Source organism: Erpetoichthys calabaricus, chromosome 3, assembly GCF_900747795.2.
Source record: "Erpetoichthys calabaricus chromosome 3, fErpCal1.3, whole genome shotgun sequence".
In the NCBI taxonomy this organism is placed as follows: Eukaryota; Metazoa; Chordata; class Cladistia; order Polypteriformes; family Polypteridae; genus Erpetoichthys; species Erpetoichthys calabaricus.
Window position 1 is genome coordinate 37809772 of NC_041396.2, and position 24382 is coordinate 37834153.

The window sequence follows — 24382 nt, forward strand, 5'->3', positions numbered from 1 at the left end:
AGATACAAAAAACACAAATTAGTGCAAACGTTGCTTCGGAATAGTTCAGATATTACCGTGTGGTCACGTAGGCACAATACACAGAAAAGAAAGGCTGTGTGCTCCATGGTGACTCTCTCAGATGGGCGCTAACATATCATAATCTCTTGGACCAATAGCGTGAGTTTTCCCCATTCGAATTATACGACCGATATTATAAAATACCAGAAATTATACGGTAAAATCAAGTCCCGACTTATCCACAGGAGAACTTATCCGTGAGTATATAAGGTAAATAGGGAGAGAGTATGCCACCCAGATGTGAGAGAAAACATGTATAAACAGTGCATATGCACAAGAATGCTGGGTACGCCCATTCCCATGCTCACTTCGAGATGTGTAAAAACTAAACTTGATGTAAAGCCACGCACATTTTCACAGCAGCCTCATACCAAGTGTACATACTTTTCTGCTCGGTTTTGCAAACTGGCGACACCCATCATCAAGGCAGTGCTACTGTTTCTGTGTCATTTCCTTTCTTTTTTAGATTCATATCCATGATCTTTATCAAATACACCTAAATTAATTGCATATCATTTACAAATTCAAAGCACTTGATTGTCATCATTCTGTAACAATATAATGCTGCATGGAATGGCCAAACTTTCCAAATAACATAGCTGCTTTACCATTGTTACTCTTAGTGCACCAAACAGAGTATTTTAAACTGTTTATTGTATTTGTGTGTGGTATCATTGAAGCAGGTTTACAGAAGAGGATTTACAGCTTAAAGCAGAGGATACAGCTTCCAGCCCTGGTGGACATTTATAGCACATACTGCTTCAGGAAAGCCATTAGCATCTGCATGGATTCCACTCACCCATGACACAGTCTATTCGAACTTCTCCCATTCAGCAAACACTTCAAAGCCTTTCCTGTACAAACTTTGAGGCTCAGAATCAGTTTCATCCCAAGAGCTATAAACACACACAACCAGTAGAACTGTTTGTACTTATAAGTATAATTACCTCACTGTAAACTACATGTTGCAACTGTAACATTGCACAACCTGAGCGAGCCACTTTATGAACCATTTGCACTATCTGCTCTATATGCACATATACTTATGCTTTCATATTGTATATGTTTCATTGTTTTTTTACCATATTATTATTGTCTATCATTTTTTAGGAAAATAGGATTATGGAGGAGTTGCGTATTGAATCTCATTGTACCATAAAATGACAATAAAATTTTATGATGAAGTTAAAGTTTGTTAAAGTATTAACTTTAAAGTATGTGTATTAACTGTAAATGTGTGAACGCTAGGGGTCACCGTTGCCCCTTTAACCCCAACAGACAGATGCAGGACACAGGTTAAAAACACCAAGAAGTTATTTAATTTCTTCTTTTCCTTCTATAAAGTGCCCACAAACACCACAGCCACAAATAAACAGCCAAGAGAAACATCAACTACAATAATAAATTCTCTCTTTCTCCATCACACCTCTCAGCAAGCTCTGTCCTACACCTCCCAATTCCGGCTGGCCTGCTGGGTTCTCAACAGTCCTTTAAATAGTCCTTGACCCAGAAGTGCTTTCGTTCTTCCACCCATGTGACTTGCCAGCACTTCTGGGTCAGCTGGAGAATCCAAGTTCTTTTAATCAACCCAGAAGTACTTCGGGGTTTCCGTCTTCATGATACACTATACACATGGGCTATAGGGAAGCATGATTCCCCAGGTCCTTCGACAGCTCCCCGGCGGCACCAATGGCACCCAACAAGGCTGAGAAACTGAACTCCAAGTCCCAGGATGCCCTGTGGGAATCCGGGGCACTGCTACACACCAGAGAATCTGCCATCTAGCGTTTTGGGGAAGGCAGTGTTGACAAGTAGCTGCCTTCCCCCATCCTTCCATTTTAGGGGCGTCCCGGCTGGGTTGAATTGCCGGACATCTCCCACATAAAGTACATTTTACAGATAAATTGTTAATCTCATTTAAATAATGTATACTGTTGCTAATTAAACATGTGAGGGCACAGTGGCGCAGCTACAGCAATGAGCTGGCACCTCGCCTTGGTATTGTTCCTGCCTTCCACTCTGTGCTTGCTGGGACTGGCGCAACCCTGGATGTTTGGATGGATGGATGGATGGATGGATGGATGGATGGATGGATGGATGGATGGAATAAATAAATATGTATAATGAAGATTTTTCAATGTTCCTTAAAAGTATTGAAGAGTTAGTGTTTTATGCTTACAGCTGGTTTGACATTTATTACAGACGCTTGCTGTGTGGAGATTTCTTACATGGAGAAAAAAAACAGAAGGACAGGAACTGGAGGTTGGTATGTTTGACAGACAAAGTACTGCAGCAATAAATTATTCCATTCAGGATCAAACGCATCACATCAAGCATCTTACGGGAAGCAGGAGCAATCCCTGGACGGGGCACCAGCTTATCGTTACTGCTGTGCCACCATGCCCTCACATGTTTAATACATGCTTTAATGTATTTCAACATGAAAATGATATCAAGTACACATCTTAGTATTCTAAAATGTTCAGAGAGACTGTAATATCATGAATGTAATGTACTCTGTGTGGCGATCACTGCCTGCACACTCCTGTCGGTGTAAGAGAATGTCTGTTTAAGAAACACGTAACGATTAACCACTGGGTTAGGGAACATATAGAATATGAAGCATTCAACATACTACTTTAATGACAATGAGATTTGAGAAACTAGTAAATTAAACATTGATTTAAAGATTAAGTTTACAACATCCTACTTTAATGACAAACTACAAGATTAAAGTTGACATTTTGAGATTAAATTCCACATTTCAACCTTAATCTCGACATAGGCCTATTATTTCTTCAATTTTTTTTCTCTTCAATGTGGCCCTAACACGCTTCTGTATGCCACACAGACACTCGCCTTTTCACATCAACTTTGACATCTGACCACTTCTTTTTTGAAATTAATTTTTATGCATACTTTTATCACAGCACTGTATGAAATGGGCTATTTATATTGATTTGCATAATCAAATATGCAAAATTCTGGGAGGAGTCAGAGTGTGGCTTTAGGTGCGTGCATGTGCATTAAAATTCATGATGACTGGGGTTTAGAAAGGGGAAGAACTTTCCCTACGCACAGTTTTATGCATCTGAATTTTTTTGTGCATACACACATTTTTGTTTTTCTTCGTATGCCAGGTTTTAGAGTGAATTCGACGCATAGTGTTATACATGATGCCCCAGGTGAGAAGCAAAGATCTGCAAGTAAAACCAACAAAAAAGAGTCAGCTAAGTAGCTTATAGAGTAGCAGTGTAAGAATTAGCTTCCAACACAGAAAGAGACCAAGGAGCAATATGAGTTTGATTGAGTTTGGTTCTGTTTGTGCTGGATTCTTGTTGTCTTTCTTAGGATGCCTTCCAAAGTAGAAAAGTAGGATTAGTACCGGCCCTTACAATAAATTAAGGAGGTGCAGTTCTGTTTAGGCCTACTAACTCACTATTTAAGTCTGTGCACCAACTGTTTTTCTTTTAACCTTAACTATTTTAGTTCATTCAGAAAAATAATGTTATAGTTGTAACTCAAAATTTCTAGTAATAAGTAACTGTTGGTCATAGGTAGTCCTCCACATCTGTGACTTTGACAAAGAAGTCTTCAGTCCAAGACACTTTTAGAAGCACTGCTCTAAACAAAGCCTCCATGTTGTTGTGCAGGTATATTTTTTATGTCTAGGAGGATAAGAGAGGAAGAGCAGGAGGTGGGTTGGTGTTTGTCCTCCTAATCTTTGATTTTCTAACTACAGAGTGAGAAGACAAGTATGTGAGCTGCAGGGGATTGGTAATATAAATATGTGGAGTGTCATGTTATGCTACTTGAAATATGGTAGTATTTATTATATTCAATTCTTTTCAAGTGGTCATGGCCGTCTAAGAGCAATTCCCAGGAGGACAAAAATGACAAATGTTAAACATAAGCATGTAGTGTATCATTTTAAACTATTTAAAAGTCAATGATTAAGAATAGGGTTCACTTCCTGGGTCCTCCCTGCGTGGAGTTTGCATGTTCTCCCCGTGTCTGCGTCGATTTCCTCCGGGCGCTCTGGTTTCCTCCCACAGTCCAAAGACATGCAGGTTAGGTGCATTGGTGATCCTAAATTGTCCCTGGTGTGTGCTTGGTGTGTGTGTGCGTGTGTCCTGCGGTGGGCTGGCACCCTGCCCAGGGTTTGTTCCTGCCTTGCGCCCTGTGTTGGCTGGGATTGGCTCAAGCGGACCCTCGTGACCCTGTGTTAGGATATAGTGGGTTGGAGAATGACTGACTGACTGACTGTTATTGTTTATTTTCTTTTCTATCACAGTCAAGAATATTTAGACTTTAAACATTTGAACAATAAACAATTAAACAATAAACAATTCAATCCCACATTTTAATAATTCAAATATCTGACGCAACTATTCTTCTTTATTATGTATTTCTACCTCATTAAGAAAATCTTTTCATATCTACGAATGCCCCGAATTAGTGCAACTTACACAAATTCATACTTTTTTGCCCTTATTTTGCTTTTTTAGATTTTTTTCAAATAAACTCTTCATTTATAAAAATTCTTTGTTGCTCTTGTAATTTAAGCCACGGGTTTTACAGTATCCTCTCCATTGAAAGGCATTTTTGTGTTTTTTACAATATTTGAATGAATTTTTGAACTTTTAAAATTTTGGGCCTACTTAGGCTTGCAAGCTTGCCTCTTGAGTTTGGGGTCTGGCTGCTTAGATTGAGGCCTATTTCTGAGGCTGACCAGTGAAGTCCTTGTCAGGTTTTCATTTATTGTGTTCACCACATTTCACCCTTTTGTGTTAGTGCATTCACGACAACATGAGGGAAAGAGCGAAATGGCAGATGTGCAGACAGACATTCTTGGCAAAGACAAGCAATGATAGGCAAAACAAACATTGGGATTTCTGATACACTTTAATTAGGGTGAATTACAAAAGGCATTTTTAAGTATTATTGTTTCATTTCCAATTATATATCTTTTACAGCACACCTGTCTGTCACCTTATTGCTGTAACGTCCCCAGAACAGTAGAATACAAAGTTTGCAAATATGAGGGCTGGCTGCCTTGGTGATCGGGTTAATAAGGAAGCATTTGGAGTGTTATATAGGAGCTGTGCCTTAATCCCAACTATCTCTGCATGATGATATCTTTCTCATTTCAGATGGTGACTGACATTGAAGCCCTATATGCAATACTGAGGAGGTAGCTACCACATCTGTCAACTCTGTATGTTCTCTATGGATGAGTGGCAGGACGCTTGTTGAAATATAGTGGGAGAGACAAGTGGGCTGTGAAGGGGAGGTAGAGGTCTTATGCAGCAGTAGCGAATCCGACTTGGTTGTTCTGTCTGTCATAAACGGAGTAGTACTCCCTTAGGAAGACATCACCCAGGATCCACAGGGGCTGGCCATTCTGGGAAGGCAGGTAGGTGCCCATGATTCCACTTGTGCAGTAGGTCTGTCCATTCTCATTGTGCTGAAGAAAATAAAATTTAAAAAATCAATCAATAAATAAATCTGTTAGGGCAATGACCAAGGCTGTTGTTTCATGCCCATAAGAGTTGCTTATGAACTCTTTGGATTCACTTTTTGTCTGTCACCTCATGACTCATCAGTACAAGAAACCCACCTCATGCGACATTACGACATACAATTTGACTCGTCTTCATATTTAGTTATGGAAGACGTCAAGTTTTTTGAGGTACCCCTTATTTTTGGCACTCTAGACCCAAAAAACACTAATTATTTGCACATTTTTTGATCATATTTTGGTCAGGAAATTAAACCCTTTCGATAAAGAGTAGGGTATCATTTCAGACTCTTTCAGGGATGTTGATGATGAATATAATATTTTTGATGCTTTAATATGGCTCTAGCCCTCTATGGACCTCTACCAAAGAGTGACAGATTTGATTTACAATTGAGAATATTTAAACTTTAAATATTTAATTTGATTTTACACATTTTAATATTTCAAATATCTGATGCTGCCATTCTTGTTCATTATGTACTTTTACCTCATGAAATAAATCATTACATTTCTTATGAATACCCCAAATTAGGGCCTTTTATTCTAATTCAGACATTATTCATTTTTTAAACTCAAGGCAGTGAAGCAGAACTGGTCACTTACCACCAGAGTGTAGGCAGAGGGCGGCAGAGGGAAGTTCACTCCATTGATGGTGAAGCTGATGGTTGGCATGTTGCTCAGGTTGTTGCAGTTGATGATGTACTGTGGACAACAAGAGCAGATGTTACAGATCTTGGGAGCAGGTGTCCAGCTGGCTACGGTGACCTGGATCTGGGATACGGGATTATTCATGTCCTAATTCTACCTGACGCTCACCTGTCCATACTGGTTAGCCTGAGCGCCAATGTACTTTTGCAGATATCCCAGGTACTGCTGGGGGCAAGTGAGCAGGGAGGTGCCAGTGTCCACGATTGCCTGGCACCCTTGACTACACCAGCCAGTCTCTTGGTTGTTGATCTGGAAGCTACAGATTGGAAAAAAATGAAAATTATTGAACTGGTGGGAACCCAGAAATGATACTTCAGAATGGGATTACTTAAATATTAAAATGTGGTTTATTACACAAATGATAAAAAATACATAAATAAGGATTACACATAGGATAACTCAAAGTATCAAAATAACAAGTCAAAACAAGAAACCTCCTGGCCTCCGGGGTCCTACTTAGCAGCCAAAGGGTCTCCTCTAACTGATGGGGTGGCCGCAGCATCTCTCCACTTCAACCGATAATCAACACATCAGAACATTAGGTCAATTGTGACAAAAACAAGCCATTCAGCTGAACAAGCTCTTCCATCCTATTCACCTACAGTCATACGAAAAAGTAAGTACACCCTATTACTTTTCTATTTTCTTTTTTTTTTCGTATATATGTGGACTTAACGAGATTTGATCTTCATTTAAACAGTGTCTATCGATAAAAATGATAATACAAAAATCAAACCTCCTTTACATTTTGTAGCTCGTTGAATAATTTAAGCAAACATAAATGCAAATTTTGCATGTGGAAATTACTACCATATCCAAAACATCTGGAAATTAGAATGAGGTGCACCAGACCAGGTACAAATGGTTAGAACATCATTAAAGAGTATCATGTCTGAACTGGTCTTATTTAAACCTGACTCATTTAGTTTGGTTTGCTTTTTGTTATTGAAGTGTGTGTTATCACCAGACAGAATATTACAGATGCCTGTCAGTCTGGGAAGGAACTTATAAAGATCCCCATGCAATTCCACTGTCCAGAAGATCATCTACAAGTGCAGAAAATTTCAAACAATTTCCAACTTGTTTCGGCCAGGCGCAGAACACAAGATGTTGAAAGAACCCCAGGCTCTCATCACTAGATCTATAGGTAGCTCTTGTCACTGTTGACGTCAAAGTGCACAAGTCTACCATTAGAAAGAAGCTGCATAACTTAATTCTACATGGGAGGTGTACCAGGAGGAAACGTTTGCTGTCCAGAAAGAACATCAGGGCAAGACTAAAGTTTACCCATGAGCACCTAGGCAAAGACCAGAACTTCTGAAACAATGTGCTCTGAACAGATGAGGCCAACCAAACTATTTGGCCACAGTACCAGAAGACATGATGGGAGAAAACCAAAGACATTTGATCAGAAAATCCTAATACCAACTTGAAAGTATGGTGGTGGAAATGTAATAGTGTGTGGCTGCTGTGCAGCATCTGGGCCTGGCCAGTTCACTATCACAAAATCCACTATGAATTCTTCTTTATACAAGAAGGTGCTTGAGAATAATGTGAGACCATTTGTCAGAGGATTGAAGCTCAACTGAAAATGAACCTTACAACCTGACAATGGCACTAAACATACCAGTAAATCCACCAAGGAATGGCTGAAAAGAAAGAAATGGAGGGTTCTAGTATGGTCAAGTCAAAGCCCAGATCTTAATCCCATTGAGATGGTGTGGAGGGTTTGAAATCGTCTGTTCTTGCAAGACACCATTTAAATATCCCACAGCTGACAGAATTCTGCATGGAGGAGAGGGAAAAACCTTCACCTGGTTGATTTTAGAGACGGCTAGTTATAGAAAATGCTGACTTATGGGGGCAATATCAGCTATTAGAGCCAAGGGAGGACTTACTTGTTCCATCGATGGAAATGGAATATCTGTTACATTTATTGAATACATCATTGCAAAGTCAAATTTTCCTTTTTTCAGTTACATTGCCTTTATCTATTGGTTCTATTTAAATGAAGAAAAAATCTTCAAACCTTGTTCCAAAGTGTATCTAAATTCTTTGCCTCCAATCATTTGAAGTTTTGTCCGGCTCCTGACCAAGTCCCAAATTTAATGGCCTTTTAAGCCCTAGTCTAGAAGTACTTCTGGGATCACTTCATGTTCCTTTAGAAACACTTCCAGGCCTTGTCTCCTGATGAGTTCCTTTAAATGGACCATACTGTCCCAACAAACCACCAGATGTCCACCCATAATATGTAATAGACTCTCAGGGGCAATCTAAGACTGTCTGCTGCCAAAGGCTGTGCTGACCCTCACAATGGGAAACCACAGCATGGGTGGCAGACGCATGTGACTCCAGTGTACTGTCATGATGGAGCTTCTTTATACCTAAACAGGAGTAGATGTCCAATGACTTAAGGGTGCAGAGTCACATGATTCTGCAGGATTAGAAGGTCACAAAATGTCAGACCCCAGGCATTTAACTTGAAAGTATTATTGATAGATAGATAGATAGATAGATAGATAGATAGATAGATAGATACTTTATTAATCCCAATGGGAAATTCACAATATTGTCGCCCTAACCAGACAAATGTAAGTACTGTGGTGACCAGAAGACATGACATACCCATTCACAGCAATCTGCCAGTAAGTCTGCTGAGTGACGGGGGTCCAGTAGACTTGTCCAGTGTATCGGCTCTGGTCAACACCCCCAAATGTCACCTCACTGCCCTGCTGAGTATCCCTAAAAGGAAAAGCAAACATGTCCAAATTAAAATAGACCTGGCAAGAGTTCAGAAAGAACTGTGAAATGTTAAGTGGTAACCAGCCTACTTGCTGAGGTAGAAGGCAAACAGGTTGGCCTGGAGCAGGTTGTCCTGCATCATGGTGTCCATAACAGGAGTCTCTCCTCCAGAAGAGATGCTTGGGTAAGCCAAACCCAAGATGCCATCAAACTGAGCATAGACAAAGTTTGTGCCAGGTTCGTTAGTGCTCAAGCCTATTTCCTGGTTGGAGATGGTGATGCCTTCAATCTGATTGACAGAAAGAAATTAGGAAAGAAAAATATAAATACCTGATTCAACGAGAGGAGGTCAAGTGAGTGAATGACTGGGAACTTACAGTGACAGTGTCATAGCCAAAGACTCCTGTAAGGCTACCAGTGCCATACTGCAGAGAGAAGGTCTGCCCATTGCTAGTGTAGGTGGATGACTGGCTGGGGTTGAAGAGTGGGTGGTTGGCTGGAGAAGAAAAATGAAAGTAGTGAAAATATTAGGGGTCTGCACTGTTTCCAGTGGTGATCACTGTGTCCACAATGTGTTCTGCTGTTGCTCTGAAAGTCAGGGTGCTGTTCTTTGAAATTATCTTGTCAGAAGCTGACAATTCAATTGAAAGTGTAGGAGTTGGTAGATTGGTATCCTGACTGCGGTCAAGAATAATTTTCTACCTGGCCAGGAGGCCATAATGAAAAAAGTGCAACAATGGACGTGCAACCTGGCCAGAAAGATCTTAAATTTCTTCCCAATTGGGAGGAACAATTAATGGACAGGCAAGAGATGACTGGATTCTATGTAAGTTCACCCTCAGAAAAGTGAGATGGCAGTGATCGGATCCTAGTTTGGACACCTGCAGGATTGCCTGAGATTTGTAATACAGAAGAGCAGCCCTTTTGGGGTCCTTGGGTACCACTAGGGGGTGCTGCTGGGAGAGAACTCCCCTGCTATGGGTGGCTTCCATGTGGCCTGGAAGTGCTTTCATCATGCAATGCCATTGCACCAGTAGTACTCCCAGGCCCAACATCATCTCACTCGAGGAGATGGAGTTAGGAGGTAGGGGTCATGGCTTACCTGTTGGAATGTGGAGGGAGATAATTGGATTCAAATATTAGAATTGTTCTTTTTAATAAATGGTATTTGGAGGAAGAACCTGTGAAAGATATTTTTGTATAGTAAAAATACAATTTATTTGAGCCCTTGACTGTGTCTGTGCACTTGTGTCTGGAGTCTGGGCTTCTGGGACGTCCCTACAGGTAAAAGAATGCAATAGTATGAGAAAGCGTTTTGAAGAGAGCAGGTTATTCATCCCAGTACAACTCATCAGTCTCTTCTTGCTTAATGTTTACAGAACATAAAGTCCTCTTCCTCCTATTGACTACACTATCTGGCATCTTAGTCCATATATCTACAGTTCTCTGTGTGAAGAAACACCTCCTGACACTTGTGGGAAAATGTAATCCCAAATGAGATGACACCTGTGACACTGTGCACTTGTTGAAGAACTGACTGTACCATAACAATAAGCTTGATGTAACTCAGGGGTATCAAATTCAATATTATTGAGGGCAAATATAACACTTCATATACCCAGCATGGGCAGGAATATGTCAACAAATGACTGCTGCCACATTTCCTTACATGAGATACATGTGCCTGTCTATTCATCACCATAATCTAGTCTGCTTTACAAATGTTTGAAACCATATTCTGTCTTTACCATCTTTTCTTTTTTTTTAGATATTGCAGTAGGCTAGGGGAGCTACAAAAGGGTCCGAAATGAGCACTGAGTGAAAAACATACATCAGCACATAAAGTCGAGTGAGAGTGGCAGTCAGGGCACAGACAAGAATTTGTAGGTAAAGCAGGGTACATCTGTTTACACCTGAATTAACATGTTTCATGATCAGATGGCACTTGACAACATTCAACAACGCTGGTGTTGGATCACACAGACCATATCCGAAGTTTTTCATAACAGGGACATTTAACGCTACTGAAAATGCAAATGCGTTTTCCATCCACATACAACAATCAAGTCAGCATAAATGACAAAAGCATTGTGTTTGATGGTGGCAACAGTCAGGAAAGGCACAGTAAGGTGGTCATCTGTGACAGCTGTAGCGTATTTGAAATCAAACTGCCATCTCCTTCATGAGATTGTCACCACTTTGATGTCATGCTAAAACACAGAGATCATTTATGGCAGTGTGCATGTCACTGTCTTTTCACTTTTTCCCTTGTTGGGTCAGTTAAGTTTTCATTCAAACCACAGGTTAGTAGCCGTGACACACTGTGCTACGCAAGTGAACATGAATCTACATTATCTGATTTAAATGATCAATGCATGCAAAGCAATCCTTAGATTAATATTGATTTTTGAATTAATGACAGAGAACAACTGTAAACAATATATGTTACAAGTCTTCAGGCAAATCTTAATTTTAAAATGCCTCTAAAATAAATGTTAGACTAGCAGTCGTCTTCCAACATGCACTGCCTTATGGTTTCAACCAAACTTACTACAAGCCTGGCTGTTGCAGTAGGTAGAGGCAACCCACAGGTTGGAGGATCCAGTGTCAAACAAGACGTAAAAAGACTGGGCTGGAGTTCCAATGGAGATTGGGCCATAGTAGGACATCTACAAAGAAGCAAGAAGAAGTAGGTGTTAGTCTATACTCTGAGGACAGGCCTAGACTGGCACTGTTGAAGTCTCCCATTTTTGGTGTCAGATTGCCCATCTAACCGAAACCTTGATGGTAAGTGAAAAATGTGACGGACTTTGGCATTGTCTCAGAGTTCTCTCTTGACACTTTGAAACTGGAATGGAGTGTGTCAGATGTGTGTGCTTGTAATGCCAGGCTGTTTTGACTGAATGGTGCATTTTGACCGACCACAGAGGCCATTTACTAACCCTACTCTTTCAGTGTTGGAGTAGCTTGATACACTCTCATAAAAAGCAGGACAGACAGAGAGAGACACCCAACTCCCACCCACCAGAGCCTGGCATAAAGGAGGACTTACATCAGCATAGTTGAGGAGAGGCTCATTGGTGTAAGAGGCATAAGCACCATAAGGGTTAAGGAGGTGGTACTTGAGGGCAGGGTCAGTGTAGTGGGTGGCCTTAAGCAGGCCCTTCTCCTTCATCTGCTGACGCATGGACTTGAACCTCTTCAGAGGGACTCTGTTAAAAAAAAAATCAGCACTGTTATAGCAGGCATGTGCAGACAACTTTGCACCATCCTAGACAGCTTTGCCTCACCCCATGCTGCCTTAACAAATGGAGGTAAGGTGACACCAACTTACAAATTTACTTCTAAGAAGATCTTGCCACCCATCAGTGCAGGCATAATGACAAAGTGGTCTAACACTCTTATTCACTTAACGTGCATATCTTTAGCATGGGGAAGGAACCTGAAATACCTCGCCATTACCCTGGCAGAGTCAGGAAGACATGCAATCTCCACAGATAGAGTGACTGGGCTGGTAGATGAATCTGCCCCCTTGTGACCAGAGATATAGTGGTAAAGAAGAGTATACCCCTTTGACAGCTGATTATTTTGTAATACCCCAGGAGTTTACCCCCTAATGTGCATTTTTCCTGTGTGCAAATTTCAACCTGCTTCTTCCACATTTTGCCCATCTGTGCAGGGGAAGATGATTAGTTATTATTTGCTCCAGAATTTAGTTGGTGTCCACATTCTAAACAGCTCTGGGTTACCCCTGCTTGTGATTGTTTGTTATGCAAAATCACAAACTTGAACTTACCTCAAGTAAATTTTCAACAGATTCTCCCATTTGAACAAGGGAGCATGACTGGCTGATTTATTCAGAAATTTAGTTAGTGATCAGACCCAGGGAAAAACTGGGAATCACCAGGTAGTTTCTTAATAAAGACAATGTCAACCTCAATCTTCTGCTTCTTCTTCTTCTTTATCTTTTCCCACTTCTATGTGGAGTCAATGTGCTTGATCAACCTTCTTCAAACAGTTCGGTCTTATACCTTCTTACCAGTTGAGCCCTTTTCCTTCAGATCTTCTTTTACTTTATCCATCCATTTTAGATTACCTCACTTTCTCTTCACCTGTACTTCCATTCCCATCTCTCTTTTGCCCACATATTCGTTATCTCTTCCTTACCACATGTCCATACCACTTCAACGTACTTTCCTGTACTTTCTTAGATATTTCTCACACTTTTGTTGTATCCCTGATTGTCATATTTCTTATTCTGTCTTTTTTTTTGTAACTCCACACATCTCCACATTCTCATTTCTGCCACACCTAACATTCTTCTCCTGCACTCTGTTTACAGCCCATGCCTCAGCTCCATACATCACTGCTGGTCATACCACTGTCTTAAAAACCTTAAGTCTTTCATCACACAATAATCCTGATATTTTCATCCAATTGTTACATCCACACTGCACTCTATGGGTTATCTCTGCATCTAATTTTCCATCCTTGACTGCCACTGATCCTAGATATTTAAATTTGTCCCTGCAGGTTAACTTCTGAATCCTGGTCATCATTAAACCTCATATATTCTGCCTTCTTCCTATTTATCTTCAAGCCTTTATCTTTCACAGCCCTTCCCCATTCTTCCAAATTCTTCTCCACTTCCTATTTTCTGGTGTTACTCATCACAAAAATGTCAACATCAACACAATCCCTAAATGCAACAAATTGTTATATACAGTAATGTCATAAAATGACACACATCCCCAAAACAAATAAGGCAATATTTTAAAATTCAAAATAGTCTACACCTGTGTGAAAATGGTGGGCCTGTGCAGTGTTCATCTAGTCACACTCACCTCCTCAAATGTTATGTGAAGCGGAATGCCTGCCCTTCAAGACTTTCACGACATTATTATAATATTTGCTTAAAAACGTATACATACATGGGTGGGAAAAAGTAGGTTTACAGTTGTTCATATGGGAAAACACATGATGGCTATGTTTGTTAAAATAACCTAATTAACTCAATAGCTTTATTATCTTTATGAACTCAAAATGGCACAGAGCACTTAGGTAAAACCTCATAAGTGCTCAGATTGCTGACCATATGTACTCACAACTGTAAACTTACTTTTAAGTTTCTATAGCACAAGTAATGAAATTCTAGTAGACTCTGCAAGTGTAATGTGATTACAGAAATTTAAACTTTAACACGCTGTACTGCATTGTTGCTGGGATTACCTGAATGCTCTCCTTTGTACCACATAAGCTCTGACATTAGAATGCTTATCCCATTTATTTTATTTTCAGGGTTAATTTATGTTCAAATAAAATTAGCAGGTTCGAAACATGTAATCTGACATGCTGCTGTATTCCTTGTTAAACTGAGGTTTGCGTATCCCAATTTGCCCTGAGATTAGCTCTCACACCCCCAACAATACAGCCATAGTGTGATATTTACAGTTACTATCAACAGTATTCAACATCAAGGCCTTCCTTCATCTTTTATTCTCTTACAATTTAAAGCTTTACGTTTAAATGAAGATCGTGTTCTACAAATACAGTGTGCAAGGAGCTTTATAATGTCAATGTGCAAACAAATCAGATCCTTCTGTAAGCAGGACTTTTCAGTTTGACAGTGCCACCCCCACCATGTCTTCATCACTGGGCTCCAACATCCCACGTGGAATGCAGAAAGTAGCCATTTTAGCCACTTGAACCCTGCCACACTTTTAAATTCAAGTCTTTTTGCTGTTGCACACTCATACAGGTCCTATGCAGAAGTCTTAAATCATTGAGTGATTCAGCTGCCCCTCATCTCCAAACTCCTGGGTTCAGATTTTAGCCCTGTGCACATTTCATGTGTCCTCCACTGCAGCTTTTCCCCCACATTCCAAAGCCTGGCAGATAAGCTGAACTGATAACTCTTAACTGATTTGGTATGAATGAGTGATGAACGGACAACCTATCTACAGCTGCCAAGATAGCCTCTGACTTTCTGCAACCCTTAGGTTGATTAAGCAAGTTCTAAAAGTGTGTGAATGGACGACAAGAGAAAGCACAAATATCAGCAGAAAGAAATCAAAAGGCCATCAGGAGCACAACAGCAGAGCACACATGGAAATTTCAAAAATACCAGCTGGCAGCAGTGCAGGCTTTTGGAATGTAAAGGGAGTTAATTAAGTAAAATTACACACAAAGAGATGGATCTGCAGCAAGACACCTGGTAAGATCCCAACTAGTGTGAGATAACAACTCCTGTCTTCTATCGGCTTTGAACATTCAGCTATCAGGTCTCATTACACCTTCCTTCTGCAGAAGATATGCTTTTTAAAAAGGTCTTGGATGTGAGGATATAGTTGGATTTTCTATTATGTGGATAATTGTAAAACAAGGTTATGGAATCTCACCCAAATTATCACAGAGTTAACCCTCAAGAGTGCACTACTCACCGGACGAATCCCTCCGAGAGAGCCAGACAGGCCAAAGCTACAATTAACCACTTCATGATTTCTCCAAAGCAGTCTTCCTCATGTAGTGGACACGGCATCTGAATGGACAATTGTTTTATAGCCGGAGAGCAAGCGTCTTATCTGGAGCTCACATACTAAATCAACAAATTCCTGCAGCCTTTTGCCAATACACCGCCCACCCATGCATTTGAACCAGGTGCATGGAAAGTTAGGGGTCACTGGAACATTAAGCAGACCTCAGCTATTAAGGAGTTTTATCACAGTGTACCCAAGAGATAAGAAGTATACAGGAGAACTTAAGTCAACCTGCCACCTCTTTTGATGGTTGGATGGACTAAAAAATATTTGGCATTTTTATTCCATTATAACTTGTTAAACAGTTACCTTTTGTTTGGTATTTTCATAGTTTTGTAACCTTTAAATATAATAATAATAATAATAATAATAATAATAATAATAATAATAATAATAATAATAATAATAATAGAAGGCATAACAGTGCTATTGCATTTAGCATTTCTGTTTCACAAATCTAGAGTTAGGGGTTCAAATCAGCAAGGAGGGAGAAGAAGCTCATCTACTGTTTAAAGAAGTTAATCACCCATGATTTTTTTTTTTTTGTTCTTTATTTCGCCTTATACAATTTCTTGTATTAGGAATTTGGTAGTTTTCGCATACCCCTTGGGGTCAGAGCGCAGGGTCAGCCATTGTACAGCGCCCCTGGAGAAATTACAGGTTAAAGGCCTTGCTCAAGGGCCCAGCAGAGCAGTGGCCTTCTGGCAGTGACGGGGATTTGAAACCGGCAACCTTCGGGATACCAGCGCAGCTCCTTAGCCTCAGAGCCACCACTCCACCCTGATTCCTACTATTATGTCAATCTTATATAAATCTTGTATTACATCTTTACTTATGTACTACTGGCCTGGTTTGGAAAACACTCCCAGCAACAAAAACAAAAATAAATGAAATTATAAACTGGGGAAATAAAATAACTAGATTTCAACAGTCCAACCTGACAGACCTGACTAATAAGCAAGAATAGGCAACTATTTAGACCTGCGGTCAATTCAATTGATTTCACATGATTGGGAAAAACACAGTCCTGTCTATAGAAGGCCCCACAGTTGACAGTGTATATCAGAGCAAAAAGCCAGGCCATGAGATTAAAAGAATGATCTGCTGAGCTCAGAGACAGGATTGTGTCGAGGCAAATATATGTGAAGGCTACAAGAAAAAATTCTTCAGAAATGAGCGTTCCTAAGTACGCCGTGGCCTCCGTAACTCTTTCATAGAATAAATGTGGAATAACAAGAGCTGACCGTCCAGTTAAACTGAGCAATCAGGAGAGAAGAACCTTGATAAGGGAGGTGACCAAGAACCTGATGGTCACTCTGGCTAAGCTCTAGAGAACCTGTGTTGGAAATAGGAGAAGCTTTTAAAAGGAATGCCGCCAATACAACACTCTAGTAATCTGGGCTTTAGAGCAGGGTGAACAAATGGGTGCCTCTCTTCAGTAAAAGACACATGGAATGTCTCATTGGAGTTTGTAAAAAGTCACCTGAAGGACTCTCAGATTGAGAAACAAGATTCTCTGAACTGGTGAAACCAAGATGTATCTGTCTAGTGTAAAAGAGCACGCAAAACAAAGGGAAAGATTTGGGGATCCACGCCCTATACTTGGAAAAAGGTTTGGTTGATATGTCTTTACAGACGCGAGTGAGCTCAAAACAGAACTGAAGTAAATGGAAGATGGCTGCCATAAATTTAGCTGATAAACCAGAAGTGATGTAATGGGGTGATGGAATTCTGGGAAACAGAAATTACATCAGAAGGAGTTGGGATCTTGAGGACCGGAAGAGGAAGTGATTATTGGCTGAACGGCTCCTGAGGACCGGAAGAGGAAGTGATTATTGGCTGACCGGCTCCTGAGGACCGGAAATCATTTTAAAATGAGAGTTTATCGGCTGGTCTGCAGGGAAAAGGAGAAAGAGTTAGAGGGCTGCAACAACTCCTGGTCTATTGGGAACATGAACGTATTCGAGCCAATAAACTGTCTCCCAAGTGCACGTGTGTGACACTAGCCTCAGTTCTAAGTGTCAAGTCTAGAGTAAACCAGGCACCACTCATCGCCTGCATAATACTATTCTAACAATGAAGCATGGCGGTGGTGGCATCATGCTGTGGAGTTGGGGGCTAGGAGACTAGTCAGGTTTGATGGAAAGTTGAGCAAAGTACAGAAAGCTACAGTAAAAATCTGCTTCAGAGTGCTCAAGACCTCGGACTGGGCAGCAGATCCACCTTCCAACGGGGCAGTGGCCCTAAGAACAAGGCAAAAACAACACAAGAGTGGCTTAGGGACAATTCTAAGGATGTCTTTGGGTTGCCCAACCTGAGAATGGACTCAAACCTAATTGAGCATCTCTGGAGAGACCTGACAATAGATGTCCACCTATGGTCTCTATCCAACCTGACAAAACCTGAGAAGATCTGCAGTGAGAAATGGCAGAAAATCCTCAAATCCAGGTATGTAAAGTTTGTTGCATCAGACCCAAGAAGACTCCAGCCTGGAATTGCTGTCAAAGGTGCTTCAGCTAAGTGCTGAGTAGGAGGGTCTGAAAAGTTGTGTCAGATTTTTATTTGTAATGAATTTAAAAACATTTCTAAATTCCTGTTTTTGTGTTGTCATTCTGGGGAACTGAGTGTTGCTTGATGAGGGAAAAAATGAACGTAAATGTTTTTAGCATAAGTACGGAAGCCGAGAGAGGACGTGCAATATCGTTATTTTTTTAAATTGTTTACTCAAGATAATGGACTAATTTTATCGAGATCTCGATAAAACAAAAGATCTTGTTTTCTCGAAATTATGAAATAATTGTATCTAACATTTAATGTTTAGCTCATTGAAGTCACGTCCTGTTTGAAATGGCAGAAGAGAAGAACTGCATTGATCAGCGCGTCACATTTTTGTTCAATCAAGGGTTGACGCAGACTGAAATATGTTTATGCCTTAGTTTAGAAAATAATAACATTAGTGTCCGTCATTTAAGAAGATGGTTAGCAAGGCTTTAGCTGTATATGCCAGGAGCAAAGGTTAAATTTTGTTTTCTCGAGATTGCGATAAAATTATTTTGTTATCTCAAGAAAACATATTTTCGTTTTTTCGACATCTCGATAAAATTAGTTTGTTTTCTCAAGGAAACAATTTAAAAAAATAATGATATTGCACGTCCTCTCTCGGCTTCCGTACAACATAGCAAATTTTGAAACACATGAAGGGGTCCAAATACTTCTTGAATCTACTGTGCATTTAATGAGACCTTTACGCTACTTCAGATTCAACTGTTGGCTCTCCAGTCCTAGCTGGCAACACTAGTGGGTAATTGTCAGGGACCCTCAATTCTCTTTAATATGATCCTTTAGTCAAACAAGGGTCAAGTAAACTAAATATTGGCCCTATAGCTCACTTTCATGGACTCACAATACAGAGTATTATTTTAGTATCAATAATTTTAATGTTAGTAAAGAAGAAAAGGGTGCATTATTAACAATATCTGAGATTGACTTGATGAATTTATCTTATTAAACAGAATCATTTTGAAGCATATGTCATCACAAGGCTCCCAATAAGGCAAATGAGATTATCACAGCCCGTCAATTTGCCAACAGTCCATTGACCAGACATTATCAGTCTGGGCTAAAATGGATTAACTGAAACATTTATGGGTTTTTAATATTAGTGGTTTATATCAACAGCCTTGACTGCTGCAGTGCACAAATACACATTGAATATAAATAAATGATAATCTGTCAAACAGTTTATAGGGTCATTGCTGTCATGTGTACAAATTCAATGAAACTCTTCCAGTGCAAATCAATAAAAATTCAAATTAGACATTTGCATAGTTTCCCGTGTACTTCTCAAACATTTTCAAGGTTAGAGCTTTGCAAGGCTTCATTCATAAAGTGCTAAGTTACAGGACAAGTCAAACTCTAAGAATGATAATCAAATCTACAGCCCCACTTGCTGATAGTTCCATAAACACTTTCTGTGTATGACCATCGCTATCGGTCATTAAATCACTGAGAGTAAACCTTCTAAATGTACTTGTAGGTTAGGTGGCCTGGTGGTATGTGACTGATAACAACTGAGAGCGCTAATTGCCTGCCTGTCCTTGGCAGATGCTCAGGTCCTTTGTAATGCCTCCATCATCTCTCATCTGGGATAATAAAAACAGATGACCTGAATTAAACTATGGAGGACATGATACAAATACAACAAAAAAAACAAGTGGAAACAAATTCATTGTATTGATAGGCACCTGAAGAAGGCTGGAAACGACCTGATGTCAAGAATAAGGAATGATGTACTGGGAAACAAAACAAGTAATTGAAGCAAAGGAGATGGAAACACCATACAGCACTGGAGAGTCCACTTCTGAAGAACAATTCCTCAACACATGAGGCCGTGCATTGTTGTGCACCAAGAGGAAGCCAGGACCCACTGCACCAGCATAGGGTCTGACAATGGGTCCAAGGTCTTCATCCCGATACCTAATGGCAGTCAAGGTGCCGTTTTCTAGCCTGTAGAGGTCTGTGCATCCCTCCATGGATCTGCCTCTCCAGACCATCACTGACCCACCACCAAACCAGTCATGCTGAACGATGTTACAGGCAGCATAACATTCACCATGGTTCCTCCAGACCCTTTCACTTCTGTCACATGTGCTCAGGGCGCCAGTGGCGGACCTGCCAATTCTGGTATTCTGTGGCAAATGCCAATCAAGCAGTGCCAGGCATTTTGCACAGGGCTCACTAGAGGCTGTTGGACCCTCAGGCCACCCTCATGAAGTCTGTTTCTGATTGTTTGGTCAGGGACATTCACACCAGTGGCCTGCTGGAGGTTATTTTGTAGGATTCTGGCTGTGCTCATCCTGTTCCTCTTTCCCTAAAGGAGCAGATACCAGTCCTGCTGATGGGTTAAGGACCTTCTACAAGGGGCCCTGTCCAGCTCTCCTAGAGTAACTGCCTGTCTCCTGGAATCACTTGAGACCCTTGAGACTGTGCTGAGAGACACAGCAAATCTTCTGGCAATGGCACGTATTGTTGTGCCATCCTGGAGAAGTTGGACATACCTGGGCAACCTCTGTAGGGTCCAGGTATCGCCTCATGCTACCAGTAGTGACACTGACCATAGCCAAATGCAAAACGAGTGAAAAAACTGTCACAAAAGAAGAGGAGGGAAAAATTTCAGTGGCTTCCACCTGTTAAACCATTGCTGTTTTAGGGGTTGTCTCATTGTTCCCCTTCTAGTGCCGCTGTTGTTAATTTCATTAACACCAAAGTAGCTGAAAATGCTGCGGTGGGTTGGCACCCTGCCCAGGATTGGTTCCTGCCTTGTGCCCTGTGTTGGCTGGGATTGGCTCCAGCAGACCCCCGTGACCCTGTGTTCGGATTCAGCGGTTTGGAAAATGGATGGATGGATAGCTGAAAATGATTAACAACCCCCCTCTGCTACAACTGACCAGATCAATAGCCTAGAAGTTTCATTGACTAATGCTATACTCTCATTAAAAAATGTTCCTTTAATTTTTTTCAGCAATATAGTTCCTCTTCCGATTCACTGATTTTAACACACTCCTTACTGTTCATGTTACAGTTCACTGTAGCTCCATAATAAGAACTGTCCATTTCATTGAGTTAATAATTCTTTCGATGGATTAATAATTCTTTTTTTTTCTTTGCTTGACATCTATGGGGCTCCATAAAAAACAAATTCAAATTTGTATGAAACTCTACATGCTAACAGTAGTCAGTAAGCAGCAGCTCTCATCTCTTTACCTTATCTTTAAACGGGAGTTCTTGGTAGTACCACCTCAGTGGAACAGTGAGAGAGTTTGTCTACAAAACTCCAAAAGAGAAGCCATATAGCAAGAGCAGAGGTCTCAAGTGGAGCTCATGTGCTGGCCCTGAACTGGAAAACAAGTGTTTCAAGTTGTAGCAGGATGAATGAGAGGAATAATAATTTTATTAAAATACTACAGTCATCTTTTAGTAGTGTAACTATAAATCTATAAAAGTGAATGCTAAACGTTTTTACCATAGGGGACCTTTAAGCTAACTCACATTTGTATGAATAAACTGAACTGAAGTAAAGGTTCACTGAATTCACCAGATCACCTTCTCTGATGGTCACAATATTCTACACCTTACTGTTTGTCATCAAGCAGGTCCTCTGGGCAGAAAGAAGGGCAGGATGACCGTAATGAGTGATCATGAAAGTTTGTTCTGTGTGACATATGTGTCATGTACAAGAATCAGCTAAGAGTTACGTGGATTTGAAAGCTAATAGATAAAAATTGTACCTTTCACAGCAATCGTTAGATAACAAAGGAGACCACTTCAGCTACTGAATGGTTTGTTTGACAGCACTTAGCTGAAGAGGTTAGTGGAAACTCGAGATAACATACACAAATATATTAAAAGAACAAACTTGACAGAGATAAGAACAAAAGAACATGAAAACAGTTGTGACAGGAACAGGCTATTAAACCCTCCATAATCTGATGCTCCATATTCACCCAACTTCTGTAAAATACACTGAGATTTGAAGGCCCCCAAAGTGCTACTATCTACGACCCCAGCTATCCCACACATCTCTGGTGCTCTGTGTGACAAAAAGCTCTCTAGCGTTTCTGCAAAAATGATTCTTAACTAGTTTCCATGTGTGTCCTTTTTAAAGTAATGGCTGAATCCACTTTACTAATTCTCTTCATAATTTAAAAAATGTCATTCATGTCTTCTTTTAGTATCCATTTTCTTTAAACATTTCTAAAATTTTGAGCTTCTCCCCCTTACTGTTAACACAATTATCACTATTGAGGTAAGCACTACAATCGGACTGATTGTTTAGAATCTTAGCAAACATTGAAGCTGTAGCAAAGTAACGTTTTTTAACAATACAATTCTCATTAGTTGTAATTATCACTAAGTCTACATACACAATAATATGCAAAATGGGAAAAATTACATATACCAACATCCACGACCTGCCTCAAGTCGACTTTTAATCCTTCTGAAATCACTAAATCCATTGTGTGTCCTCCCTTAAGTGTGGGCTGGCTGATGTGCTGAGATCAAGACAGTGCAGTAGGTTCATGAATTCTCTTGCTTTTGAGTCACAATTGTTATCCACAAGAAAATTAAAATTGTCTACAATTAGGAACCTGTCATAGTTAATTATTATTATAGATACTAAATCTGAGAATTCCTCAATAAAAGACGCATTATATTTTGGAGGTCTATAAACAGTCAATATGACAGACTGGGACACTCATCGAATAACCATGCAAATATGCTCAAAAGACCTGATAGTACCAAAACCGGCATCTTTATAGTTTAATTGGCTCGAGTATCTCTCTAAACCACTGCCTTTTTTGCCTGGGTGAACTGAATGAGCAAAGCTGTGATTTGGAGGAGCTTTTTCAATTAACACTCCCGCACCAAAAGAGATAAGCCACATTTCACTTGGTGTAAGAAAGTTGATTTTCCTATCATTGATAAGATCGTCAATGTAAAAAGTCTTGGTGGTTAACGCGCTAATATTTAGCAAAGAACAGCAGAGCTGAATTGAAGAGTTACAATGGCTTGAAATGGTAATTAAGTTATTCATGTTAATGCCAATTTGTTCAGATTTTGTATTTAATATTTAATCTGTTGTTATAGTTATAATACACTGCATATCTATAAGTGAAGTGGTAATTATGTTATTTGCATTTATACTATTTTGTCCAGGTTTTTAGTTAGACTGGTTATTATAGTTATTTAGTTAATGGCTGGTTATTATACTGCTAATACAGTGCACATCTAAAGGTGAATGCACTACAGAATTAGCCCATCCTAACAAGGCATTATAAAAAAACATTAGGACTAAAACTACGTAGTCAGGAAAGACATATTACCTTTGAGATGCCGTTGGAGAGGACCTGGGTGCCCGAATCTATTCATCTGAATAAACGTAGTCTCTCCCAGAAAGGATCCTATTTGTCCATGAAACCAATGGTTGATCTGTTACTGAAGCCTCTTATCCAGTTTTTTAAGGCCAGCAGTCAACTGTAGGCTTGATCTGATCTTCTAGCAAAGGGCAAAGGACCCAAAATGGTGATTCTCACAGCCGGGGTCCTTTCTTTCATGGCTTGAATAAGTGTTGGAAAGTCCTCCTTTAGAACCTCTAACTGTCGATATCTAATGTTGTTTACACCAGCATGGCGTACGATGGTCCCGACAGCCATGTCCTTGTGCTTTTCGAAGATTGTTGGCGGTATTCTAGTAATATTTCATGCACATGCACTGGGAAAACAACAAACAAAAGATTTCTGTTTAGAGCATGAAATATTAAGGTAACGTACAATCAAATCTTCAATAACAAATACCTTACCAAAGACTGCCAGGACTGTTGGGGAGCGGAGAGGGTCAAAGCAGTTGTGAGCCAACAGAGATGATCGAGCCTTGAGCCCCTGACCTGGATGCTGGATCGGCCAAATTCCATCTTTTTTCTTGCTGGTGGTAAAACTCACTTAGCTCATTCAGTGAGAGGGATGGCACAGGGTTGATGTTGCTGAGTCAAGTAGACTTGCATTGATTTCAGCTGCTGAGGAGGGATCTTTTAGCAGGCGAGCTATCTGTTCCCTGCGGTGAATCTGTCTAGCAAGGAGTTGCTGAATCTGACTGTCAAGGGCTTGGAGTTCTTCGACAAATCACTGCCGCTCACAGTCCACCATCTTCCATTTCCGCTTTACGTCCCAAGACAGAAAGAAGGAGCAAGTGAACCCATCCACACCATGTTGTCAGTCAAAGAGTTTTTAACCAAAAACAATATGGTTGTTGCTTTGCA

At 40.3% G+C, this 24382-nt stretch overlaps 1 protein-coding gene across 1 annotated transcript; it reads right to left on the minus strand.

Annotated features, from left to right (window-relative positions):
* Nucleotides 1-4946: 4946 nt before the first annotated feature.
* LOC114647921 (gastricsin-like) lies at nucleotides 4947-15616 on the minus strand. Its single transcript, XM_028796622.2, has 9 exons — nucleotides 15472-15616; nucleotides 12084-12243; nucleotides 11583-11700; nucleotides 9409-9527; nucleotides 9121-9320; nucleotides 8915-9031; nucleotides 6398-6545; nucleotides 6185-6283; nucleotides 4947-5527 (listed from the first exon to the last, which is right to left on the minus strand). The coding sequence occupies exons 1-9, from the start codon at nucleotides 15567-15569 to the stop codon at nucleotides 5363-5365; spliced, it is 1224 nt and encodes a 407-aa protein (XP_028652455.1). The 5' UTR covers nucleotides 15570-15616; the 3' UTR covers nucleotides 4947-5362.
* Between the last annotated feature and the right edge of the window lie 8766 nt (nucleotides 15617-24382).

Excerpts from the sequence above, each read along its gene's own strand:
- LOC114647921 (XM_028796622.2), bottom strand. The coding sequence starts at position 15,569 with ATGCCGTGTCCACTACATGAGGAAGACTGCTTTGGAGAAATCATGAAG. Across the intron at positions 9,528-11,582 it reads CTGCAACAGCCAGGCTTGTA|CCAACCACCCACTCTTCAAC; the intron begins GTAAGTTTGGTT and ends TTTCTTCTCCAG. Across the intron at positions 9,032-9,120 it reads TTTGCCTTCTACCTCAGCAA|GGATACTCAGCAGGGCAGTG; the intron begins GTAGGCTGGTTA and ends TTTTCCTTTTAG.